The 26,421-nt window shown below is 45.4% G+C and overlaps 1 protein-coding gene across 1 annotated transcript in view; it reads right to left on the reverse strand.

The window, feature by feature from the left end:
* Positions 1 to 26,421, reverse strand: part of LOC137375038 (probable cation-transporting ATPase 13A4) — a 143,576-nt gene that overhangs the window by 98,936 nt on the left and 18,219 nt on the right. The window contains 9 exon segments of the mRNA XM_068041662.1: positions 2,658 to 2,815; positions 5,121 to 5,282; positions 6,802 to 6,933; positions 17,390 to 17,462; positions 17,747 to 17,881; positions 17,987 to 18,056; positions 23,566 to 23,646; positions 23,736 to 23,806; positions 23,997 to 24,143. Coding sequence (XP_067897763.1) covers positions 2,658 to 2,815; positions 5,121 to 5,282; positions 6,802 to 6,933; positions 17,390 to 17,462; positions 17,747 to 17,881; positions 17,987 to 18,056; positions 23,566 to 23,646; positions 23,736 to 23,806; positions 23,997 to 24,143 — 1,029 coding nt within the window.

Consider the following 26,421-nt stretch of genomic DNA (forward strand, 5'->3'; position numbering starts at 1 on the left):
AGAGAAATTGCAAAATTCTGAGGTACAGAGAAATCTGGATGTCCTGGTACTTGAATCATTAAAGGTTGTTATGCAGATACAGAAAGTAATTAGGAAGGCAAATGGAATTTTGTTGTTTATTGCAAGGGGAATAGAATATAAAAGTAGGGATGTTTTGCTACAGTTGGATAGGGTATTGGTGAGACCACATCTGGAGTAGTGTGTACAGTTTTGGTCTCCTTATTTGAGAAAGGATATAAATGTGTTACAGGCAGTGTAGAGAAGGTTCACTTGACTGATACCTGGGTTGGGTGAGGGGGATGTTATCTCATGAGGAAAGGTTGCACAGGTTGGGTCTGTATCCATTGGACTTTAGAAGAATGAGAGGTGATCTTATTGAAACATATAATATGCTGAGGGGACTTGACAGGGTGACTGCTTTTCGGAGAGACTGGAACTCGGGAAGACAGTTTAAAAATAAGGGGTTGCCCATTTAAGACAGAGATGAGGAGAATTTTTTTTCTCTCAGAGGGTTGTGACTTTGGAACTCTCTTTCCCAGAGAGTGGTGGAGGCAGGGTCATTGAATATTTTTAAGGCAGATATAGATAAATTCTTGACTAACAAGGGAGTAAAAGGGTATCGGGTAGGCAGGGAACTGGAGTTGAGGCCACAATCAGATCAGCCATGATCTTATTAAATGGCGGAGCAGGCACGAAGGGGTCGAATGGCCTACTCCTGCTCCTAATTCATTTGTTCGTACGTTTATATGTTCTTATTGATAAGACTGATGAAGTTGTTAAAAGGGTCCGTAGACTGTAATGGACAAACCCTATCTTTCTGTGGCAAGTTTAGTCCCTGTCGACAATATAAGCACAGGAATTTCATGTCATTTAATACATCTGAATGGGGAACCAGACAGTGAGATGCCTTTTTCGTGCAGTTTTCATACAGAGGAGTTGCGCATTTTTGAAAGCAAAGTCTAGATTTTTGCGTTTAACTGCACATCTGTGCTCAACTGAAGTTGCTGTCCAATTTGCACATAAATAATGGTGAGCGCTGTTGGGCTCACTGTTTATTTTACAGTAAATTTTCGAACAATATGTACAAAGGATATATAGGCCAAGAAATTTGATGGTACTGGCCTGCTGGCATAGAAGAGGATTGGGTGGGGGGGGCAGTGGGGGTGAGGCGGTGCGTGTGACCAGTAACCGGTAACAGTTTGTGGGACTACAGTGGAGCTAGGAGAAGCAATTCTGCACTTCCCGTCTCCACACCCAGGTAAGTGCTGTTTCTAACCATAGCTTTTTGGTTTTTGCTTGCCACAGTCCCTTTAAGGATCACTGTCTAGACCATAAGTAGATCTGATTCTCCTGAATGCAAAAGCCTGGTGCCAGCTGCATTCAGGACAACTCAATTTTGAATGACCGGAGGTGGGTGGGGGGTGGCGTTGGGGGGGGCGGGGTTGTGAGGTGATGGGGGGCTCAAATTTGTGTTAGGCTCTTTGCTTGCATATGTAAATTATCTAACACCCGTTTCATGAAGTCTTAATGAAGACTCATGAAGTTACAGGATAAGCTTTAAACACTGAAATTCCAATCGGGCCCTGGATGGAACTGGGGTGGATCGCTCCATTGGTAACTGAGAATTGAGGTGAGGCCCACTTCCACTGAGATTCTGCCCCATGTTTTCCATTCTGTGATTTTCCTGGGAAGGGGAGTCATGAGTAAATCTTTTGCTCTGCCCCCATATCAAAGGTACAGTTCTGGGCGACATCAGATATTCTGCTCTTTACACCCTCTGTAGCCCTCAGTGGAACTCACACTGCCTTTACTTGGGAAAGCTACTCAGTCCTGAAGATGATTGACTTATCTTGCTCAAGAGGCTTGTTTGCTTCATTGAGTGCAGAAGATGCAAACTGTCTTCAGCTCCTTGCTGGGCTTCCTCTCCACCTGTGGCATGCCTTGCAGGGTTGGTTGGCCATCCTGGCTATTCTTTGATTTGGGATGGGGTTTCAGGCCAGGTGCTAGAACGTAATGGTAGGATGGGTTCTAGTCCAATGTACTTGCTGGGGGTGGAGTGGACTTCAGCAGTTTTAGGCCCTGAGTAACTAACTACGTTTCCACATGGTTTTTATTATCTTCTGCAACTTTCTGGCAGTTATTTTTGCAAAACAAACAGATAATCAGCACATATAATTTAAACTGTAAACTGATATGTTTTAAATACTTCCTGTTTTAATTTTAAATGTTATAATACCTTATATTTATAAAACACTCTTTATAAAAGAAACATTTCAGAGCACTTTACAAGGGGGGGAAATTAAGGGGAGATGATGGTCATGTTTGAACAGATAGGTTTATATTGAAGGCAGAGAGAAAAATAGCAAGACAAAGTACTTTCTGCAGAGAATTCCAAAAGCAGAGGACTAGTGACTGAAGAATTGATCTTCGATGATAGAATGAAGGGAGTGTGATCAAGCAGTAAATTGGAGTCAGAGGAGCAGGGTATGCCAGTTGACTCATATGGCTGGAGAAGACCGCAGGTAGGGTAGACTAAGGCTGTGATCTGAAAATAAGAAAGAGGATTTTCAAATCACTTCACAAAAAGAACAAATATAACACATGAGCTATTTTGTTATTTCTGGAGCATTCATGGACAGTGGCTGTTGTTAACTTACCCCATTTATCACAAGAATGCAGACTGAATAGATCATTCCAATTGTTGCAATAACTGTGAGGCACATCAGGAATCGAAAGGCATCTTGGTACAGTTTGAAATCCATTGGTTTTGGGTACAGAATGGACCTCACTAACTCCCCCTTGGTAGTAGTAAAACCTGAAGTGACACAATTTCATTGGTAAGAAAGAGGAGGAACTATTAAGGTCATTTTTATAGGTATAATATTTATAAGTCTTCGCTTGAGTCGTTTTAAACAGACTTCAGAAGCTGGCTGAGCGTGTCTACCCTGAGGCACAGAACGGCTTTCAAGCAGAGAGATCCATCATTGACATTCTGTCCTCCCTTCACCAGCTACAGCAGAAATGCCGCGAACAACAGATGCCCCTCTACGTTACCTTCATAGATCTCACCAATGCCTTTGACCTCGTCAGCAGACGTGGTCTCTCCAGACTACTAGCAAAGATCGGATGTCCACCAAAGCTACTAAGTATTGTCATTCCATGACAATATGAAAGGCACAATTCAGCATAGCAGTGCCTCATCAGACCCCTTTCCTATCCTGAGTAGCGTGAAACAGGGCTGTGTTCTCGCACCTACACTGTTTGGGATCTTCTACTCACTGCTGCTCTCACATGCGTTCAAGTCTTCAGAAGAAGGAATTTTTCTCCACACAAGATCAGATGGCAGGTTGTTCAACCTTGCCCATCTAAGAGCGAAGAGCAAAGTACGGAAGGTCCTCATCAGGGAACTCCTCTTTGCTGATGATGCTGCATTAACATCCCACACAGAAGAGTGTCTGCAGAGACTCATCGACAGGATTGCGGCTGCCTGCAATGAATTTGGCCTAACCATCAGCTTCAAGAAAACGAACATCATGGGACAGGACGTCAGAGATGCTCCATCCATCAATATCAGCGCCCAAGCTCTGGAAGTGGTTCAAGAGTTCACCTCCTAGGCTCAACTATCACCAGTAACCTGTCTCTCGATGCAGAAATCAACAAGTGCATGGGAAAGGCTTCCACTGCTATGTCCAGACTGGCCAAGAGAGTGTGGGAAAATGGCGCACTGACACGGAACTCAAAAGTCTGAGTGTTTCAAGCCTGTGTCCTCAGTACCTTGCTCTACGGCAGCGAGGCCTGGACAACGTATATCAGCCAAGAGTGATGTCTCAACTCATTCCATCTTCACTGCCTCCAGAGAATCCTTCGCATCAGGTGGAAGGACCGTATCTCTAACGCAGAAGTCCTCGAGGCGGCCAACATCCCCAGCTTATACACACTACTGAGTCAGCGGCACTTGAGATGTCTTGGCCATGTGAGCTGCATGAAAGATGGCAGGATCCCCAAGGACGCATTGTACTGCGAGCTCGTCACTGGTATCAGACCCACCGGCCGTCCCTGTCTCCACTTTAAAGATGTCTGCAAATGCGACATGAAGTCCTGTGACATTGACCACAGGTCGTGGTAGTCAGTTGCCAGTGATCACCAGAGCTGGCGGACAGCGATAAAGGTGGAGCGAAAGAGTGGCGAATTGAAGAAACTTAGCAGTTGGCAGGAAAAAAGAGAAAAGCGCAAGGAGAGAGCCAACTGTGTAACAGCCCCGACAACCAATTTTATCTGCAGCGCCTGTGGAAGAGTCTGTCACTCAAGAATTGGCCTTTATAGCCACTCCAGGTGCTGCTCCGCAAAGTACTGACCACCTCTAGGCACTTACCCATTGTCTCTCGAGACAAGGAGGCCAAAGAAGAATATTTAATAAAGTTAGCACAAGTTGTTCCTGATAGCAACAAGATTGTGAGGGATAAAACAAATCTTTTCTATTCTGTTATGCAGAGATTGCCATTCGCTTTGGGTACTGCTATTTCCATCATTACTAAATATACTATACAGTATTACACACTACAAACTATTTTAATTTCCTATTTTACTTAATGGATGAATAAACTATCTGTTAGGATGTGATTAAACTCAATCTCAATGATTTCCCAACTAAATGTCCTTCTCTCCATTGAGGAAGAATCCATGCTTTTGGTGTCAGCATCCTTCCCAGCAGTGTAGATGAACCCATCATTGAAAATTAATGAGCCTAACCCTTACCTCTCAATAACACAACACATCACTGCAGCATCAATAACGCTAGTATCTAATCTTAAGAACACAAATAGGCATACTGAGTTCGATCTCCATGTTTACCACTCAGATATTAAGCATCACCTGCATGGCGTGCAGGAAAGATAATCAGGCAGGTAGGAATGTATGCAAGGAATAAAACACAATCAATTTCCTTTCCATTAATTCCTTTCTGTGTTCTGCCTAGGTGATGATGAATGCACAGATAGTGAATACAAAAATTTACCCCCTCTAAAATGAAGTGCAGCAGGTGGAGAAGTTTGTATTCTGCAACATATATGGAAACATTTACAGTCCAAGCAGTTTATATTCTTTTCTCATAGAAGACAGACCTGTCCGATAGACAACAGCTTTTACTTCACCCTGGTCTGCTGCCTTTGACTGAATCACTTGGGTCCCACAGAAAAGGATGTGTCGCTTGTAATCTTCAGTTGAGATTTTCCAACAGTTAGGGATGCTTGGCAATGGTGTCTTTGTTACAGGAATACTTTCGCCTTATAAAGTAAAACAAAATAATAGATAAGTCAACAAAGTATAGTCAGTCAACAGTGATTGATTACACAAGCATAGAACAATGTATTCTCAATAAAGCAAGCGGCAGCAAAAATATAATGAGCATTTTCTGTTCTGGCACTAACCAAGAGTCAAGTCTGCTGTATTTTCCAAATTCAGTATCTATGCAAGGCAGGCTCCTGAAATAATTTGGGCCAGCAGTTGAGAGTTTGCCACAGACTGTGGTGGTGGTGGGGCCAAAGAGGAAGGAAGACAGTATGATTCATCAGTCATTAAAGGGGGGGGTTAAAATATACTACCAATAGTCTGACCTACATGTGTCTCCACTTCTACATTATATGGTTGACTATTAATGCTCTCAGGGAAACTAGGGATGGGCAATTAACGCTCGCTTGTCAGTGTCATGCACACCACGGCCAGAATTTTACATTGGGCCGGAAGCCCTGCCCACCAGCAGAAAAAGTCGGTGGTAAGCCAGGCATGGAAGCCATGATTTTATGCTGCCCAGGCCTCTAATTGGCCTTGGGCGGGACTTCCGCCCCTCTGAGGCAGTAAGTCCTGCCTCAAAGAGTTGCTGACCAATCAGCGGGCCAGCAACTCTTCAGTCCCAGCAGCACCACCCGGGAGCATTGGCCACTGCTGGGACTGCACCCCAGGCTGTGTGGGGCCTCACTGGGGCAATTGGCTGGGCCCCGGCGAAGCATCAGGGTGGATGGGAGGGGGTGCAGGGGTCGATCGAGAAGTGGATGGAGGTGCTCCAATGGGGACAGCCTGTGCTGCCGGAGGGACATACAGCCCGCAAGGAAGCCACCAGGTTTTACTGGGCGGCCTTCTGAGCTACTGAACCACCTGCCTGCCGCTGGTAATATGCCAACTGCGGCAGGAGGAGACACTTAAGTGGCAATTAATTGGTCACTTAAGGGCCATTTGTCACCTCCCCCGCTGCTTGTAAAATTGCAGTGGGGGCAGGAAGGTGACGGGAAGGCACGCCCCACCTCCCACTCAATTTTACGCACCCTACCCGCCCCCTCACCCCACCGCCCCCCCGCCCCCCCGACTCCAGCCCGCTCCTGCAGGGGGACATAAATTTCCAACCCACAAGAACAAAAAGAATAAAAATTCTCCAATAAAGGAACGTTAAAACTATGTTGAAGCAAATGCATTCAGAAGGTAAGTTAGAGGGTCCTGTCAACCTACTATTGATATGGGGATAACCCCCTTCTCCAAATACCATCCTTCTAATTTTACTTGCTCATTAGGGATAAAGCAAAAATGTCTGACTTACAGATAAAGGGATTTCCAACTCAATCAGGTAGTTTTTTCACTACTTCAATTTAACCGGGCAATTGAGGACATTTGATACCAATGTCCTCTGCTTTATTGCTCTTGAACTGGCTACATGGAGATGTGCAAGTGCCACTCAACTTTATTTAACTTTCCATTTTCCAGAAAACAAGTAGGATGAGATTTCACACACAAGTAAAAAAGAGAGATTCTTACCTGTAAGCATGCTCTCATTGACAATACAGACCCCATGGATCAGTACAGCATCACAGGACAAGATTTGTTTATTTCCTGTAACCAAAAAAACATCACCGGGTACCAGCTCACTCGATGGCACTTTCGCATATCCTGTAAATATAAGCAACATTGTGTAAACTATCCAATCCGCTCTGGTTTTTATATTTTGTACACTTCAAGATGAGTAGGAGAGAAGGCAAGCTAAATCAGTGATTTGGTGGTACTACATCTGGTAATACAAACCTGTAAGAGGAAAGTAAAGCCAAGTCAGGTAAGAAGCTCATGGGAAAGAATGAGGTAGAGTAGGAAACCAGGCAATGAATTTGATTACAAATACTGAGGATGCAGAGAGGAGGAAGAGTGTGTGGAATGGTTATTTAATTAGGCCACAGCTGGAGTACTGTGTACAGTTCTGGTCGCCACACTATAGGAAGGATGTGATTGCACTGGAGAGGGTGCAGAGGAGATTCACCAGGATGTTGCCTGGGCTAGAGCATTTCAGCGAAGAAGACAGACTGGATAGGCTAAGCTTGTTTTCCTTTGAGCAGAGAAGGCTGAGGGGGGGCCTGATTGATGTATGCAAAATTATGAGGGGCATAGATAGAGTAGATAGGAAGAAACTTTTTCCCTTAGCGGAGTTGTCAATAACCAGGGGGCATAGATTTAAGGTAAGGGGCAGGAGATTTAATGGGGATTTGAGGAAAAGTTTTTTCATCCAGATGGTGGTTGGAATCTGGAACACACTGCCTGAAGGGGTGGTAGAGGCAGGAACCCTCACAACATTTAAGAATTATTTAGATGTGCACTTGAAATGCCATAGAATACAAGGCTAGGGGCCAATTGCTGGAAAATGGTATGAGAATAGGTAGGTGCTTGATGGCCGGCACACACACGGTGGGCCGAAGGGCCTGTTTCTGTGCTGTATAACTCTATGACTCCAGGCAAGAGTTGCTAGCTCTCTCACTTAGAAGGTTAGTAGCCAACGTTATCAACATGCCTGATAACTGATGTGAAAGAAAATGCTATTAGAGCAGAGGATACAAACACGTAAGCCTTGAAATGTACAAGGAGATTTTAATTTGTTCAGCTAACTGTGCAACAGGCCAATTTCTCTGGGCACGTTTTTTTCTGTGCCTGTAGTTTTCTCTAAATAGGAGGCAGGGCTTATATTGCAACATTTAGCATAGCTCAGTGCCTGTCTCACAAAATCAGGGATGATACAATGCTGCACTCCCGATGGCAAGGCTTGGATGTGGGAGTGCAGATCAGGAAATTGCAAGTGTGCGCCCCGTGATTTTTGGTCCATTAATTTTTTATTACTTTGTCTTGATCTTCTCTTTCTGAATATATAGGCTGAATTTTATCTAGCTAGTGGGAGCAGGAGTGGAGGTGCGGGAGACTGAAAAATCAGGGTGGGCGCGCTCGCCTGGAAACCCAACGTCATGACATCAGTTCCAGATTTTGTCAGTGGCAGGAAAGCTCCAAGACAGCGTTGCTGCTACAAACCACCGGGATTGCAATTTAAATTGATGAACAGCTAGTTAAAATGCATTTGCATTGAATTGAAGCCAATTTTATGGGGGATTTCAAATTTAGTCAATCAACGGCACACTGAATCACGAGTCTTCAGATCCCCGGCCATTTAAAGGTGATGGCACCGAGGCCTCAGTGCCACTGCAGGAAGGCAGCCACGTTGAACAGTCGATAGGGGAAGAGGGGGGAGTGGAGGCTATTGTCAGCCTGCGGTGCTGGGCTCTCTGCAAAGGTCAGCACAGTCTCAGGTGCAAGGGTTGGTGCAGTTTTGGGTACAAGCATGGGTGCAGTTTCAGGTATGAGGGTTGGTGCAGTCTCGGGTGCTGGGATCTCTGCAAGGGTAGGCGCTGAAGGGTATTCGAGCATCTTCAGAAAGGAGTAGCACCGGGAAGGTGCCAAGTTAAGGTTGTGTCCCCAGCGCACAGGAGGGGCAGAAACCAGCTGGCCTGGGTCTCATACACCTAGTCTTTATGGATCTGCATGATCCACGTGCCGCACAGCAGCAGTTCAGAGTAAGGGAGGGATAGGATTCGGCTGGGCACCCCCCTGAAGTTCCAGTATGAGAGCGGCAGCAGCCAGCCATGCCAAGGAGGGCCTATCAGCGGTAGAGAGTGGCACTGGACTCGCCTCAACTACCTGTAAATGCCCGAGCGGCAGTCTCAGTGAAGGATGCGGCTCTCCAGGGAGATCATCACCGACTTATGACCATGCTGCAGGACGAACTGCAACCCATGGGCTTCAGTGGACACCCAATGCCCTTGGCCCGCGGCACTCAATTTCTATGAGTCTGACTCTTTCCAGGGATCCACTGGAGACATGTGGGAGGTCTCCCAGGCAGCAGCCACCACTGCATCAAGGAGGTGATTGATGCTGTGTTCAAGAGGGCTGGTGACTAAGTGCAATACCAGACCAGTCAGGCGGAGAGGACCATCGGTTTCGGTGCCATCGCTGGATTCCCCCAGGTACAAGGTATCATCGACTGCACACCTGTGGCCATGAAGGCTCACACAGAGCAGCCAGCCGCCTTCATCAACAGGAAGGGCTTCCATTTCATCAACGTTTAACTGGTCTGCGACCACTGGAAGCGTTTCTAGCAGGGGTGTGCCCACTTCCTGGGAATCAGCCACAACGCCTACATACTTTGACAGTCCCAGGTGTCACAGCTTTTCTGGCCTCCCGCTTGGTTCAGGGATGGATTCTTGGGGACAAGGGCTATCCACTGAAAACATGGTTACTTATGCCTGTGCAAAACACTTGCACTGCAACACAGGAGGGATACAACACCTTCCATGGGTCCACTGGAACAACCATTGAGCAGGCCTTTGGGCTGCTGAAGATGAGATTCTGGTGCCTTGATCGATCCAGAAGATGCTCTAATACCCCTCAGTGCCCACCCTTGCAGAGATCCCAGATTCTGCTCGATTTAGTATGCTCCAGTGAGGGTCTTGTGTATTGTGGTGGTCTGCTGTGCTCTGCATAATCTACCACTGCAGAGGGGGGAGGCCTTGCATGAAGAGAACATGTTTGATTGCCAGTCCTCATCGAATGAGGAAAATGAGGAGGAGATTACTGAGCAGACAGCACTGGATCCTGACTTCCTTGTCCTGGAGGCCATGGCCATTGAGATACATGTGGCAATCTCATACATACCCTCTTCCTGCCACCACAATGGCCTCTCAAAGTGAATTCAGTAAAGACTTGCCTCACTGTATTCCGCCTGTCACCTCCTTCCAATCGTACTCGAGTGCCTAGTGCCCAGCTTCACCACACACTCTGACACATCTGACACACTGACCAAACCCAGTTTGTGCCTACACTGACAGCCCATTTAGGGAGCAAGGGTGAAGGTTGCATCTGACAAGGCAGCAATGAAAGCATGAGCCATTTTCAGCAATGATTCTGACCTCCATTTATTCACATAATTGGAGTAACCAATGACAAGGCCATAATTCATACACATGCGAAGCCCCAAGTGCATCTGGGTGCTCTTCTTTATAAGCTTTTGTGTGCTTCTACACAGTGCAACCCCTGCGCTGGCAGTTGAGGTGGAGGCAGGCTGCTGATCGGACTGTCCCTTTGCCTGGGATGACTTTGGCAGGTGTCCTCTGACTGACCGAAGCCTGGAGGGTGCCAGCTGGCTGAGAGGTTCCTGCACAGGTACAGAAGCCTCCTCAGTCGTTGCGGCAACTGGAGATGGGCTAACTGGCGGACGGACTGAGGAGCTGATGACCACACTCAGATTGCTTGGAGGGGGAGCCCCCAGGTGTAGACAGCAGACTCTCCTCTTCCCTTTCAAGCCTCACTTACATCTCCCTGCTAATCTGAGATGGCCGAGGACCTGAATGAGATGTCAGGCGCCTCATCCCTATCTTGCCTTGCCACTGCTGCATTGAGCTCATGGACAAGGTGATGGTGTGCAGGTGTTTGTATGTATCTGTGCGATCTGGCTCTCCATGAGGGTCACCAACCTTTCAGTGGAGGAAGCCATGTACTCACATGCCTGAGATATGGCAGCACTCATGGCATGGATGGGCTCCTCTATCGTCCACTCATGGCTGTGAATTGTCTCTGCCAGCTCTGCCAGATGTTCCCTTACTTCTCTCGGCAACTCCACCATGTTCTATGCTTCTGAACTCAGAGGCGCATCATCAGCTGGGGCTCTGCATGGGCCTGGTCATCCACAGTCCTCCAACTGTCAGTGGTCTTGGCTGTCACAGCCTCCATCAGCTGCTCAGCTGTGTATATGGTGGTCTCATCAGTGTGTGACCTTGAATCTAAGCCTGGGCACATATCCACCAAAGTGAGAGTATCTGTGCTGGTGGAGGGTGCAGGGGAATGATGTGACGGTGCATCCTGTAACTGTTCCTCCTCAGACTGTTGGCCCCCTGTCCGAGTGACTGAGCTTGCCTCCAAAGTGCCATGACCTGCATGAAAGAACACAAACATTTGTGGGTTAGGTTGTTCAGATCTCCTCCTGCCATCCATGCGTGATGTGGATCTCCAGAAGTGTGGTGGAGGACAAAGGAAGACAATGGGCTGAATTTTACAGGACCTCTAGGGTCGGGAATGGAGGCAGGGGGCCCCATAAAGTTGCATGGGAAGGCAGGGGGTAGAGTGCCAGTCGGCTTCCCGATGCCTTCGAATTTTGTCCAGGGTGGGGAAGGCTAAGTGAGACCTTTAAGTGGGCAATAATGACCAACTAAGGGCCTCTTCCTGCCGCCACCTCAATTTTGTGGAGGACAGAGGGGCCTCCTGCTGAGGAGAGATGCCACCAGGCAGCTTCCTACAAGAGTTGCGGAGGGGGCCCTCCTTTGGGGGCAATCCAGGGCCCCCTGAGGGCACCACAGGTGGCGATGGCTAAATCCCCTCCTCCAACCTCACCCACCCTGTCACAGGGGCCTGCCTGAGTGGTCCCAGCGACCCCGACCCCATATACCTCTCCCGAAGTCTTCTCCTCTGCAAGGCCCCCCAGTGGCACTACCGGTACTGCAGAGCTGCTGATCTTCCAATTGGCCAGCAGCTCTGGAGGTGGGAACTGATCCCTTAAAGGATCCCTGATGGTGGGCAGTTAATTGCCTGCCCACCGTTAAACAGCACCGAGGGGTGCTGACGGAGGATAACGGTGGGGCCTTCCACCCCTTTCTGGCCTGCCACCTGGATCCCCGTCGCCGGAATAAAATCCGGCCCAATGTCTCCTCGCTCTCTTGTGCAGACATTCCAGTCATTCCATTGGCATGCTGTTCTCCCTTCGCCAGCTACAGGAGAAATGCCACGAACAACGGATGCCCCTCTATGTTGCCTTCATAGATCTCACCAAAGCCTTCGACCTCGTCAGCAGACATGGTCTCTTCAGACTACTAGCAAAGATCGGATGTCCACCAATGCTATTAAGTATCATCACCTCGTTCCATGACAATATGAAAGGCACAATTCATCAGACCTCTTTCCTATCCTGAGTGGTGTGAAACAGGGCTGTGTTCTCGCACCTGCACTGTTTGGGATCTTCTTCTCACTGCTGCTCTCTCACGCATTTAAGTCTTCAGGAGAAGGAATTTTCCTCCACACAAGATCAGATGACAGATTGTTCAACCTTGCCCGTCTTAGAGCGAAGACCAAAGTACGAAAAGTCCTCATCAGGGAACTCCTCTTTGCTGACGATGCTGCATTAACATCCCACACCGAAGAGAGTCTGCAGAGACTCATCGACAGGCGTGCGGCTGCCTGCAACGAATTTGGCCTAACCATCAGTTTCAAGAAAACTAACATCATGGGACAGGATGTCAGAAATGCTCCATCCATCAATATCGGCAACGACACTCTGCAAGTGGTTCAAGAGTTCACCTACCTCGGCTCAACCATCACCAGCAACCCGTTTCTTGATGCCAAAATCAACAAGTGCATGGGAAAGGTGTCTGCTGCTATGTCCAGACTGGCCAAGAGGGTGTGGGAAAATGGCGCACTAACACGGAACACAAAAGTCCGAGTGTTTCAAGCCTGTGTCCTCAGTACCTTGCTCTACGGCAGCGAGGCCTGGACAACGTATGTCAGCTAAGAGCGACGTCTCATTCCATCTTCGCTGCCTCCGGAGAATCCTTGGCATCAGGTGGCAGGACCGTATCTCCAATGCAGAAGTCCTCGAGGCAGCCAACATCCCCAGCGTGTGCACCCTACTGAGCCAGCGGCGCTTGAGATGGCTTGGCCATGTGAACTGCATGGAAGATGGCAGGATCCCCAAGGACGTATTGCACTGCGAGCTTGTCACCGGTATCAGACCCACTGACTGTCCATGTTTCCGCTTTAAAGACGTTTGCAAATGCGACATGAAGTCCTGCGACATTGACTACAAGTCATGGGAGCCAGTTGCCAGCAATCGCCAGAGCTGGTGGACAGCTATAAAGGCGGAGCTGAAGACAGGTGAGTTGAAGAGACTCAGCAGTTGGCAGGAAAAGAGACAGAAGTGTGAAGAGAGAGCCAACTGTGTAACAGCCCCGACAACCAACTTCATCTGTAGCGCCTGTGGAAGAGTCTGTCACTCAAGAATTGGCCTTTATAGCCACTCCAAGTGCTGCTCCACAAACCACTGACCACCTCTAGGCACTGATCCATTGTTTCTCGAGACAAGGAGGCCAAAAAGGAGGCTTAATTAGGTAGATGCCCTACAGATGCTGCCAGATCTGCTGAGTACTTCCAGCATTTCTTGTTTTTATTTCAGATTTCCAGCATCGACAGTATTTTGCTTTTAATTAGGTAGAATTTAGTTATAGTTAATATATTGTACCTTTCAGAATTAAAGATTGAATAAATGGTCAGTTTTCAAGACTCACTGACATTCCCCTTTAAGAAGGTAGAGTTAAAAAATGTCAAGGTCCCTGTTACAATAGAATATGAACCAGAAACAGCTGTTAAGCTGGGAAATTTATTACACTGTTTCTGTTGCCAAGGACTTGCAGGATAAACACACACATTGAAATATCCTGTGTGACATCAGTAAAAGGTATCCATGAATTAAATTACTTGATGGTGTTGGTAATTGTAGGCAGATTGACCCACAAAGAGGGTTCAACCTACCATAAAACACAATTATAAATATTTTGACCAGATAAATTCTCACAACTTCAAGAGCAGGGGAATTCCAGTAAAATATTAAGTGGAGATGTTAGTTAATGATACTACCAAATGTGGATCTTGAAAGCAAGAAAAACACACACAGAAAGGTAACACCTATATGCTAAAAGGTCATATGACACCTTAGAAACAGTATAAACATGAGGCTATTTGAAGCAAAAAATTAGAAGTGTTGAATTCCTCAAATATTACTTCTCACCCTATGGTTTACTTGGGGAATGAAAGGTAAAAGTTTACTTTAAATTTTGATGGATATTCTAAGATATTTTGCTGTAACATTAGCAAGATTAAACTTTTGGATTCTATATTAGAAATAAGATTATGTGTTACTTCTCTCAGTAATATTTGATATTGTGATATACCTATCCACTTAAAGGTGTATTGCATGTTAAATTCTTTAATAAATATATAAAAGTTAATAAATCGTCTCATGTAGCATTCTGTTTACAACTACAAGAACCCCTCTCTGTGCCCCTTTAGGTGGAGAGGTACATACTGAAGAGAGATTCCCAGACCCTTATAATATCTGGGATATTTATGACTTAGCCATAATTATTAAAAATAGGCTATCTGAAAGATGGTAATATTCTCTGTTAGTTTTCTTCGATGGAAAACTAGTTCAATTCTTTGTACCCAAATAAGTGTCTGTCAGAGTTTGTCTGGTTTGAACTTAATTAAAGGAGATTCATAGGGATGTACTCCTGATTTGATTTAGTCCCTATAAGGGGTTAAAGTCATAAATCACTTCAAACCCCCTTGTCACTGCCTTTGTGGTCTCTCCCTCTCCATATAGCACTCCTTCCCACGTAGCCACTTGCAAGCTCCAAAGAGGAGATGGGTATGGAGGACTCACACTGGAGGACCGAAGGAGGTAATTGACCCTCTTTTGGCATTGGACCCAGTTCCGGGTGGTGGCCTCATGGCTGTTGACCACCTCTGCGATCTCCATCCAGGCTTGCTCAGTCAGGCGGGAGGGTCTCTTCTTGCCATTCCTTGAGAAGAGGACCTCCTGCCTTTCCCTTGCAGCCTGGAGGAGAATCTCCAAGGAGGCATCGCTAAACCGTGTGCCCGCCTGGTGCCTTGCCTTGGCATGGTCGTAGTTGCTACCCGCTCTGTCCATTCGACTCAGGGACATCCAAGAGTAGCAGCAGCAGTAGGTGGGGGGGGGGGGGGGGTGGGGGGTGGAGGGTGAGGGGCCCAGCAATAACACCAGCAGGGGTGGGTGGGAGGGGTCCAGCTGTAACAGCAGTGGGGGGCAGGGGTGGGGGTGCAGCTGCACTCCAGATTCACTGCATCAGTGAAAGGCAGCAGTACAAGCAGGGCGGGCAGCGCTTTAAAGATGGCGCTAGCACCTGCATTATTGTCAGCTGATGCTGCTATCAATGCCTCATAGCCCACCCCCAATCTGTAATAGGACAGGCCCCGTGCCTCAGTTATGTTAATTAGTTGGTCGCCATGTGATCCTAGTCAGCTGGCCACACACATGACATGTGGTGATGGCACCCGCTTCTGGTACAACCTTTGGGACTCACAATGGGCTTACAAAATTCAGCCCTTATGTACAAAGTTCTAGAGCAGGTTAAAATGCTACCAGGGTCCCTTGTAGTTAAAGGACTATGATCTGCATTCATTAATGAAGCTCCAACCAGACTCCAGGAGGAACCTCTTCTGCCACCAAGTATACTGACATTAGCACTGAAGACTGGAGGGAACAGTAGAAAATGGAACTAGTGGGGAGGTTTTTCCCATGGGCTTTGGCACCCCGATGTTGGACCAAATGGAGGTTCCCAAGCCCGCTGCTGCCAGCAGCAAAACTGGCAGCGCAATCTTCTGGAAGGCAGCCTTCCAGTTGACTGCCTCTGCACTCGCTGTCTTTGGGCGGGCTGTTGATGCTGCCAGCCAAATCAGAGGACTGGCAGCTATGGAGCATCAGCAGCCCTACTGGGAGAGGTGGGTACTGCCGAGGCAAGTCAGGGCCCACGAGGTTACCTCAACATGGAAGTGCTCTCAGAAGCGTGGATCCAAATCAAAAATGATGAAGGCTGAATCCAGTAGGCCCTTCAGAGTGGAGGGGAAACCTCTCTGGAGGAATCGTTTGTACTACAGTAGTGGCCTTTCCTGCCCGCGGCCCCGTCACTGCGGCATTGAGCCTCCGGCTCCAATGGCTCCTGATCTGCTACAAGGAGACTGCCTCCATTGAGCTGGCGGCTTCCTGATGGGGAGCTGCTCTGCCAGCAGCAAAATGCCAGCAAGGTTGCAAAATTGCCCCTTATTGGAGACTTAGTCATCTTAATTGGCCGTCCACCGCCATAGAGTAGACAGCCGATCTGCTTCCCAGGCCGCCCCTGGGAAAGTTCTCCGGTGGCGGGAATGCATCGGGGAGCCTTCTAGATGCAGCTCTCGCCTATTTTCCCGGGTCCCTCAACTCCAAGCCCTCTACCATGGGACCAGGAAAACTCCGCAGTCTGTCAAGTGATTTTCTTTTGTTAATGGGTAAAAGTAGCATGCTTTATTACTTTTCGTGATATGAGGATCAAAAGGAGTTTTACTGAAAACAGTATTCTGTGTATTCATGTCTTACATGTAAAGTAAATAGGTTCTTATTTCACAATTGACTTTATTTTGGAATGTTTTTCAGTCATTCATTAGGATAGGAGAAACACAGATGAGGATAATATTCCAGGTCATGCGGGGTGGTTTAATTGTTACAATTTTAGATCATATTATTGTATGACTAGATATTAGATTATAAAAATAATTGCCTGAAGGTGCTTGGAAGACTAATGAAACGCAGCATTGCTCTGAACTGGAAATAATATGTAACATTTATGAAAGGACAGTTTCACACCTACCCAAATACAAAACTGCAATTCCTCTCCTCACTACACTATCACGGTAAATTTAAATGAATTCCTGGAACACCGGGGCAGTGGACTGGGATATAGCACTGCCCTTACTCTTTCGGAAAATGGGTTCAAACCTAATGTGATAGATGAAAGTCTTAAGTCTCCTCTGTTACAAGGTTCAAAGTGAAATGAATTTTGGCAGTCTCATCCAACTACTTGGTATTAGTTTAGAGGAAATTTCTGCCCATATATTAATACTGAATTGGGAAGGATCCGGGAAAAATCTGAACGGTACAGTGCAGGATGCTATTTGGAAGTTATTATTAGGCACATTTCTGGGGCAAGAATTGGTGCTTCCAAGAAAAGATAGTTTTATTGGAGGGATCAATATTTCATTGAAAAAATGCATAAATAATGAAGTTAGTAAGGGATGAGTGATAAATTGTGAAGAAAAAGCAAATCAGATTGAGCCATTACAGATTAATTAAATATCCAAATATAGCTCTAGCAATCAAATAGAAGACGGTCACAAAATCATGCATTTAGCACGGAAAACTGCTCACCTCCATCTTTTCTACAGACGGTGACCATCATGGTATTGTGAGATTCCACAAGTCTGTACAACTTTAGCGATTGCTGCAAATAGTAAAGTATCAGAAAAATTTACTCTGCCTATACTTCCTTTTCTAATGAAATCAAATCCTCGCATACTTCATTAGTCAGATCTCAGAAGGTGAAATGAAGCTTTAAGTGCAAATGAAACATGCATCTTCTTAACAAATTTCAAATGGAAGATTTAAAAGTTCTGGCACAGTTGGAATCAGCAGGCAGTTGAATTGATAGCTACACTGGCATTGTAAAATATTGATGAAGATAATACCCGACAGAGCTTAAAATGTAGCCTTTACTTTAAAACTCACCTGCCGCACATCATATACAGAAAAAGCAATGGAAATGAGAGACATAATTATGAGTGCCACTGAATATTCCGTGTAGTCCTCAGAAAGCCACAGACACACACTAAATATTTGAAAGGTATAAAATGGATTTAAAACCTATGAAGAAAGGAAAAAGAAAGCCATGATTAAAAAGATATCCGTTTACATTTAAAATGGGAGCAGTAACACAGTAAGTAAAAACCACATAAAACAAAAATTTACCTCTTTACAAAGTAGCTTCCAAATGGGAGCAATTTGGATTTCAATTGTATTAGGTCCAAATATTAATCTCCTGCATTTGAAAATTATTGGGTTATTATAAAGAAGGCGAATCCCCATTTCATTGTCAAATAAATGTTATGCAATAATGATTTTAGAAATGTATACAAATAACTACATTGCTAGATCTTATTTGTCTGTGGAATGAGATATAAATACCAATGTATTTGACATAGATTCTCATAATGTGGAAAATTAAACAATATTCAAAATTAGGACAAACACTTAAGTACAATCATCAATTGAATAAAAGGTAACTTTACTCCTCATTTCTGTCCAATAAAAGTTATAAAAATTAAATAAATGAAAGCAGAAAATACTCAGCATTTGTAGAGAGAGAAAAACAGACTTAATGGGGTGAACTTTACAGACCTCCCCGAAGTCGGGGGTTGTGGCGGGGGTCCCGGAAAATGCCTCTGGGAGAGGCCCATCATGAGCCTCAAGGCTGGAAAGGCCTGGCCCCATATTTCTGACGGCAGCGAAGCCTTGTGGCGGAGGGCACACCGCTCGACGGCGGGAAGAAAATGTAATTATGTTTATTTATGTAAAGTAACGTATTAAATACTTACCCGCTTCCGCCGTCAGTCCCAGTGCGATATTTGTGCTAGTGGCCGGCACTCCTGTGCCTTCGGATCTCTGTCTGGAGATCCGATGCAGGATACTGGTGGGGAGGGGGAAGCAGGGAAGTATTGCAGTGTGGGACTGGAGCGGGGGGAGCGGGGTCAAAGCAATCTGATTGGTGGAGGGGATGGTGGGAAGGGGTTGAAGTGAAAAGTTCATAAACTTTGTCAGGGGGTCGGGCGGGGGGGAAGTCAGGAACATAAGGTGAGTATTTTGGTAGGGCGGAAGAGGATAAGGAATTAACTGTATGGTCATTGTGGGGGGAAAGAGAGAGGCGAGAAACATTATGTTAAATTTTTTAATAAAATGTAAAATGGATATATCTTTAAATATGTAAACTAAACTGAAGGGCTCAAAGCCCTTTAAAAATGGCGACGGCGCCAATGCAGTGGTGCCTGATGCCATTGCCGGGGACGGAACGCCAGCCCCTTCCCTGTCATCGGGGAGGGGCGGGTCCGCCTCTGCCATGTAAATGAGCTGCGTGTTCAATATCGCGGCGGCTCCGTGGAGTAAAACCCGCATGTGTGGGCCGCCCTATTTCTACAGCTGCTGCCACATATGGTGGTGGTAACATAAAATTCAGCCCAATGTTTCAGGCCCATGACCTTTCACCAGAACCAACAAAAATTTGAGATGTCACAGGTTTTAAGTAAGTATAGAGGCAGGGAAAGAGGGGGAGGGAGGGGAGGAAAGAACAAAGGGAATGTCTGTGATAGAATGGAAGGCAGGGGTGATTAAAAGACAAGGGGGATGATGGTGCAGTCCAAAACGTAATGCAACAAGTAATGAAGCAAAATGTGAGTCTAGAGGAAATGTAAATGGCAACAGCAGACCATTACCATCACTGAAATGATGAAAGGAATGGTTATGATCTGAAACATCTCGAGTTTTTGCCAGTTCTGATGAATGGTCATCGACCTGAAAAATTGGGAGTAGTTTTAACCTCAAAGGGTTATAGTAGTATAGTGGTTATGTTACCCGACTAGTAATTCAGAGGTCTGGATTAGTGATCCAAAGACATGAGTTCAAATCCCACTGTGGCAAATTTAAAATCAGTTAATTAATTAAATCTGGAATTGAAAAACTAGTATCCATAAAAACCCAGCTAGTTTACAAATGTCCTTGCGGCCTTACCCGGTCCGGCCAATATGTGCCTCCAGACCCATAGCAATGTGATTGGCCCTTAACTGCCCTCTAAAATGGCCTAGGAAGCCAGTCATTTCTTAGCAACAGACAACAAATGCTGGCCTTATCAGCAGCATTCACATCGCATAAACGATTTAAGAAAAAAACAAAAATGGTGGATTTGGGTCAGGTGAGAAGTTAAATGTAAAAATTTCAAACACAAACCCAACCTACCCACTTCCCATTTTAACAAAGGTAGGACGGAGGGGTGGTGGGGGAGGCAACTGGCCCTCTCTCATAGAAGGGACCCTCATTTAAATACATGCTTCAAATTTTATCTGTATTCCAGCTTTAAAGTTGGCTGGTCATTTTTCCTGGGCTTCAGGAAATCCAGCAGCTTAAGGGAGGTGAGGATGACTGGATCGAACAGGTAAGTGTCTTTCCAGCACTGTTTATGGACCAGGAGGGGCAGGAGTGCATCCCCAGCCCACCAAGCTACCCTGTAAACATCCCCAGTGATCAGATGTCCCTGACCATCCCTCTACCTGATGCCCTTCTGATGTCTTCCATGGCCTGCGATTTCTTCCTTGGCAACCCACCCACCCCATGCCCTCCCAGCCTGTGATCTTCTCCCAAGGTCACCTGCAATCTTCCCTATAACTGTAAAAGTAATTATCTGTGTTATTACCAGTCCACAATAAATTTTTATACAGTACGCCTCAGCATTATTTTAGTGTTTCTTGCATTCTCCCTGCCCCCCTCTCCCCACCCCAGGTGCCCCCACCGATGTTGTAATATTATTTGTTTCTTTGGTGTGCGATCTATGGTAAGACTCACAGGACTACAAGTAATATCTGAAGTAAATGTGGGTTTTATTATACTTTAACTGGAACATATATATACAAACAGTTACTACATCTAAGCACATCTTGCTCTGTCGGAGTCCACCCACAAGTAATGGGTAATGTGTGACATGACATCACTTCCTCCAGTGATCTTCACTTACAGCTCTTTAAGTTGGCTCTCTCTTAAGGTCATCCCACAACAGATGTATCCCCCCAACCCATGGCCAATCCCTCATGGCTACTGCAGCACTCACCGTCCAACAGTTAGTTAGCTTCTCGATCTGGCTGGCTGCAGACAGGAAATGGATTCAAGATACGATAATCAGGTCATATCGATAAAGTCAATAGAACCTGAGGGAAACCTGTATTCTGGCTTTCCCGTCTGCCAAACATCACCCCACCCCCTGCCCCCAACCACCAGTCCCATTATCTCCTCACATCCCCATAAATATCAGAGCCATCAACTCTGTTTCTCTTTCCACAGATGTTGCCTGACCTGCTGAGTATTTCCAGCCTTTTCTGCTTTTAGTTCAGTTTTCCATCATCTGCAGTATTATGCTAAACATTAAATAAAGCTGTCCATGGGGATTGGATGGCACAGTAAGTTAGAACACCAGCGTTTCACCTCCAGGTGCTGGTTTAATAACTGTCTTCCCTTTCTGACAGTATTGTAGGAGCCACAATCAGTTTTCCAGCCAGTAGCAAATATAATTGTGGTCAAAGAGAACTTGAAGAGACCTGTCAGGTCACTGGGCTATGGGTCTGCACTCACAACAAAACTACTGAAATAAATAATGCTTTACTCTCATGTCAATGTTGAAATGTCCAAAGCTTAGTTGCATTCCTTTAGAAAGGGGTAAAAAGGTACCTGACATATAATGTATTTTTAAATAATTTACTTATCCAAAAATCTGCATTTATAGTGGCGAGTTTGGCATGCAATGGAAGTGCAACACAACTTGGGATCCTCATAATTGATGGCAGAGACTGTTTCTGCCATTATTTTTCTCATCTATCCAATCTCACAGAGTTTCTCATCTGGGTGGGAAGTCCTTTTTGCAACGTCCACCCCTTCACCAGCATGCACAGGCAAATGAGTTGATTGGCTTAAGGAACCAGAATATATTCCATTATACTCCATTTCAATTGGGGTAAGTTAACTTGATTAAGTGAAGTGCAGCCTTGTCAACAGCTGGCCCAACCACTGGAAAATAAAACTTTTAAAGTTGCTTCAGACACTTTTGTCCATTTCCCTTGTTTTATTGGTTGAGAGGGTCTACTGGGCTACTTCAAATTGTATAATGAGGGTATCTTTGATCACTACCCTGTTTTCTGCTCACTGGCAGACATAAGCAGTCAACAAAGCAGGAGTGCAAACTGCAACATGGATTTAATTTGGGACCATTATATATACACAGTATACAACATTTTATTTTGCTTCATTCATCAAAATGAAAGATGCCACTGGCAGGATTTAGAATTCTTTTTTAACTTTTGTCACCCAAACGTAGCATCAAGAACTCCAGGTCAGGAGTAAGGTTCCTTCTCCACTGCCCCACAGAGGTGGGGGCGGGGTCAGAAGGGCTACCCGCCCATTAGCGGCAGGTAGACAATTGAGGTGAGTAAATGGCCTATTAAGGCCAACTATCAGAGGCCGACTGGAATTTTCCAATCAGCCTGCATAACCACCGAGGCATTGGGAACGAGACCAGGCCAGCGCTCCAGGCAGGCTTTGAGACCCTACCCAACCTCCCGATTACAGCAGCAGCCGCAGGCTGCCCATGGTGGCCTGGCAGCTGTGGCCATTTTTTAATTTAAAAGTTGCTGAGAGGGTGCATCAAGATGGAGGCGCCCTCTCTCTCATCTGAAATGGCAGGCTGCTGCTCCTTCAAACTGGAGAGCCTCCTATCAAGAGCTGGCCCACCATCCCTAATTGGGCAGGGAGCCTGCCCTTTAGCCACTAATTGGCCAATTCAGGGAAAATCACCACCAGGCCACTGCCAAACATTGTCCCCATAAGTATAATATTCTAACCTAATGAATAGTCAGGGCTGCATTGTGAAATGTTTGAAGTAAAAAATAAAATGTTAAGTGTCCCAAATTTCCTCTGGTTCTATCTGGTGCCATAAGTATGATTTCCATGAATTGTGTGGGCGCCCCTACCATTTAAGGCTTGCTTTGGCTGCTAGCTTCAGGAAGGGAGGGAGAAACCTGCTGTGGCAGAGTATTAAAGAGCGAGCAATGAGAACAAAGATTTTTAAAATCTTAGCCTACATCCTGAGAATGATTTAATAAAAATGATGGTATCTCTACAACAATCACTCTGCGACCAATTGCAATGGGAAATCCCTGGCCTTTAAAACTTTCAATCCCCCAATGCCCTTAACATTGTTGAACACCAGGGATGCACCCAATATTTCTTGCTTGTATGCAAATAGCAGGAATTACATCATACGACATTTACATTACAAGGAATTTTGATGAGTGGAAAAGGGGTGAGTATTTGGTGGAACCGTGACCCACCCTAATTTCCAATCCCATCCATCCAGATTCTTTTGGAGTGAAAATTCAACTCCAAGAAGTTTGGAATTCTGCAGTTTGTTCTGAAAATATTTCAAATGAGGAATCATTTTTTGGCTTTTGACTCATTTCTATTTCCAATACACACTTGTTAATAAAATTTCAGGGGAATATTTTTATATGACATACTTGACTTATGAGCAATTCACTAAGAAGAATCTCTTCTAGGAAATACTTGATTTAAAAAGCAAAATTTACTGTTTACGTTTTCAGCAACATGTTGAAAATCTATATTTACAAGCTCTAAAAATGGAAATGCAACTAAAACCAAACAGAACTTTCTCTCTCTGTCTCATACACACACATCAATAGAATGTACTATCAAGCCAAGTTATTATTTTTACTACCTACCTGGTAGTTTCGTCCATGGTTGTTAATCCAGATCCAAACTTATGAAGAATTTCAGCACATGAATGGCAGTCTTCCAGTCCTCTGAATAAAGTAATCAGTTAAAGAATACATCTGAAGAAGCTTAAAATTACCTTAGTTCTAGAAAGTCAGATGGATTTGTAAAAACTTACTCAGCTCTGACAAACAGCTTTTCATTTAGGTCCCAGATGTACCTGATCTTTTGAATTTCAATATATCGTACCTATAAAGATCAGTCAAGAGAATAAATGTATTTTGAAAAACCAAACTTAACATTTAAACTGACAAAATCAACGACAAATGTTCCCGATCTCCTCTAAGTAATTAAGAAATACAGAAATTTTGCTGTGCATATATTAACTACATAAAATACACTATTGAAACAAAAATAGAATTTGAAAAGCAGCTCTTACTTTTAAATCAGGTTTCATGATGATTCTGTGCAGCAATGATGTCTCATCAGAGAGGAGTGACTGTTGTTGTGCAGTGCTTGTTGGGTTACTGAGTAAAGACAAGTGAATCCACATTACCTTCTTCTTAGTCCAGATTTTATATTCATCCTGAACGAAAAGAAAAGGTAATAATTACTGAATGCGCATGTTCATTTTGTAAATATCTAACATTGGATGTCCAAAATCTGGCACCTTTGGGGTCGAGACCATGCTGGATTTCAGATTTTCCAGGATTTTGGACAATAAAATAAGAAAAGCTGGTATATACAATCAGACACCTGCATTAAAATATTTAGAAACAAATGCCTTTCTGATAAAAAAAAGTGTAAAAGAAACACTTCTCTCCATCCCTGTCAACTGATTTATCCTGGCACCCATTGCCCATGGGAAGTGGACTTCATTCCTGCTTATCACTTGATCAATCAGTATCTCAATCACTGCATCACAGAACCTCAGGGCCCTATTGAAATTCATTTTGCCTTCTGCTGCATAATCATGCTGGTAACTGCCTCTCACAATAAAATGCATCTCCCCTCTAAGGTGCTATTTTAAGGCCTATAAATAGCAGCCACCCCATAACATTTCACACCCTTCTAATCAGTGAACAGTCTATAGGGAGTGTGCTACATGATGGCAGCTCTGAAAATTAATAGAAATTTGGCTGGATCATGAACATCGCAAAAACGGCATCACACCAGCTCCTTCAGGCGATTGCACCACCTACCCTGCTCATCATCCTCCTGATTTATGCTCCACTTGAAAATTGGCCCCGATACATCAAAACTATCAATATAAAAATCGAGGGAAATCGTAAGTAAAACAAAAATGAAGTACTCTGAGGTGATTGATACTTAATAAAACCCCTTGTGCTGCCTGTAAATTGCCAGCTTGTGCACATCTCTGTTGTCTGTGTTCAGTTCATAGGGCAGGATTTTCATTGCATAGGTGGGAAACAGGAACCGGGGTCTGGTTCTGGTTCAGGAATGCGCCTCCTGTGGGAAACTGATTCTGATTCAGATTTTCAAATGGATGAGTCCTTAATTGGTTTGGGGATGGGTTTCCTGTCCACTTAGAGCCAGTGGGGCCGGGAATGGAGGTGAGTCAGATCAGGTGTGAGGCTCATTTAGACACCCTATGGCAGATATCACTGAGCCTGTTGGTTGTCCTGAGGGCCAGATCTGTGGCTTCTGCCAAAACCTTCCATTACACCAGAGGGAGTGAGATGTCACAGAGAGCTGGAGGCCTGGCACTAGGGGCAGGGCAGACACTTGCCTCATCGATGCCGACCTAGATCTAATGCTGGCGACCGTGAGGGAGAGGAGGGAGTTCCTCTTCCTGGAGGGTGGTAGGAGGGTGCCACCTCGTCATGCAGCAGGGGCATGTCTCTGTTCAGCATTGTTCCGCTCCACCCCCCTCTTCCTCCTCTCTTATCTCCTGATCCTCCCCCAATGAGCTGTCTCCCTCTAGGGCCTCACTGTCCTCAAGGCCCACACCTCTCTGCAGGGCCATGTTATGGAGAGTGTAGCAGACCACCACAATGACTGAGACCCTTGCTTACCTTCAGCGACTGATGTACGAAAACACCCAGGTCTCGCTGCATATTCCCCTCTCTCAGTTTATAGCCATTCAGATAATAATCTGCCTTCCTGTTTTTGCTACCAAAGTGGATAACCTCACATTTATCCACGTTATACTGCATCTGCCATGCATTAGCCCACTTACTCAACTTGTCCAAATCACCCTGAAGCCTCTCTGCATCCTCCTCACAACTCACCTTCCCACCCAGTTTTGTGTCATCTGCAAATTTGGAGATATTACATTTCGTTCCCCCATCTAAATCATTTATCCCTACTCTTTGATTCCTGTCCGCCAACCAATTTTCTATCCATCACAATACACTACCCCCAATCCCATGCGCTTTAATTTTACATGCTAATCTCTTATGTGAGACTTTGTCGAAAGCCTTCTGAAAGTCCAAATAAACCACATCCACTAGCTCCCCCTCATCAACTCTACTAGTTACATCTGCAAAGAGTTCTAGTAGATTCGTCAAGCATGATTTCCCTTTCGTAAATCCATGCTGACTCTGCCCGATTCTACCACTGTTCTGTAAGTGCTCTACTATAAAATCTTTTGATAATGGACTCTAGAATTTTCCCCACTACTGACGTCAGGCTGACTGGTCTATAATTCCCTGCTTTCTCTCTACCTCCCTTTTTAAATAGTGGGGTTACATTAGCTACCCTCCAATCTGTAGGAACTGTTCCAGAGTCTCGAATCTTGAAAGATGACCACCAATGCATCCACTATTTCTAGGGCCACTTCCTTAAGTACTCTGTGGTGCATACCATCAGGCCCTGGGGATTTATCAGCCTTCAATCCCATC

Source organism: Heterodontus francisci, chromosome 11 (genome assembly GCF_036365525.1).
Source record: "Heterodontus francisci isolate sHetFra1 chromosome 11, sHetFra1.hap1, whole genome shotgun sequence".
Lineage (NCBI taxonomy): Eukaryota > Metazoa > Chordata > Chondrichthyes > Heterodontiformes > Heterodontidae > Heterodontus > Heterodontus francisci.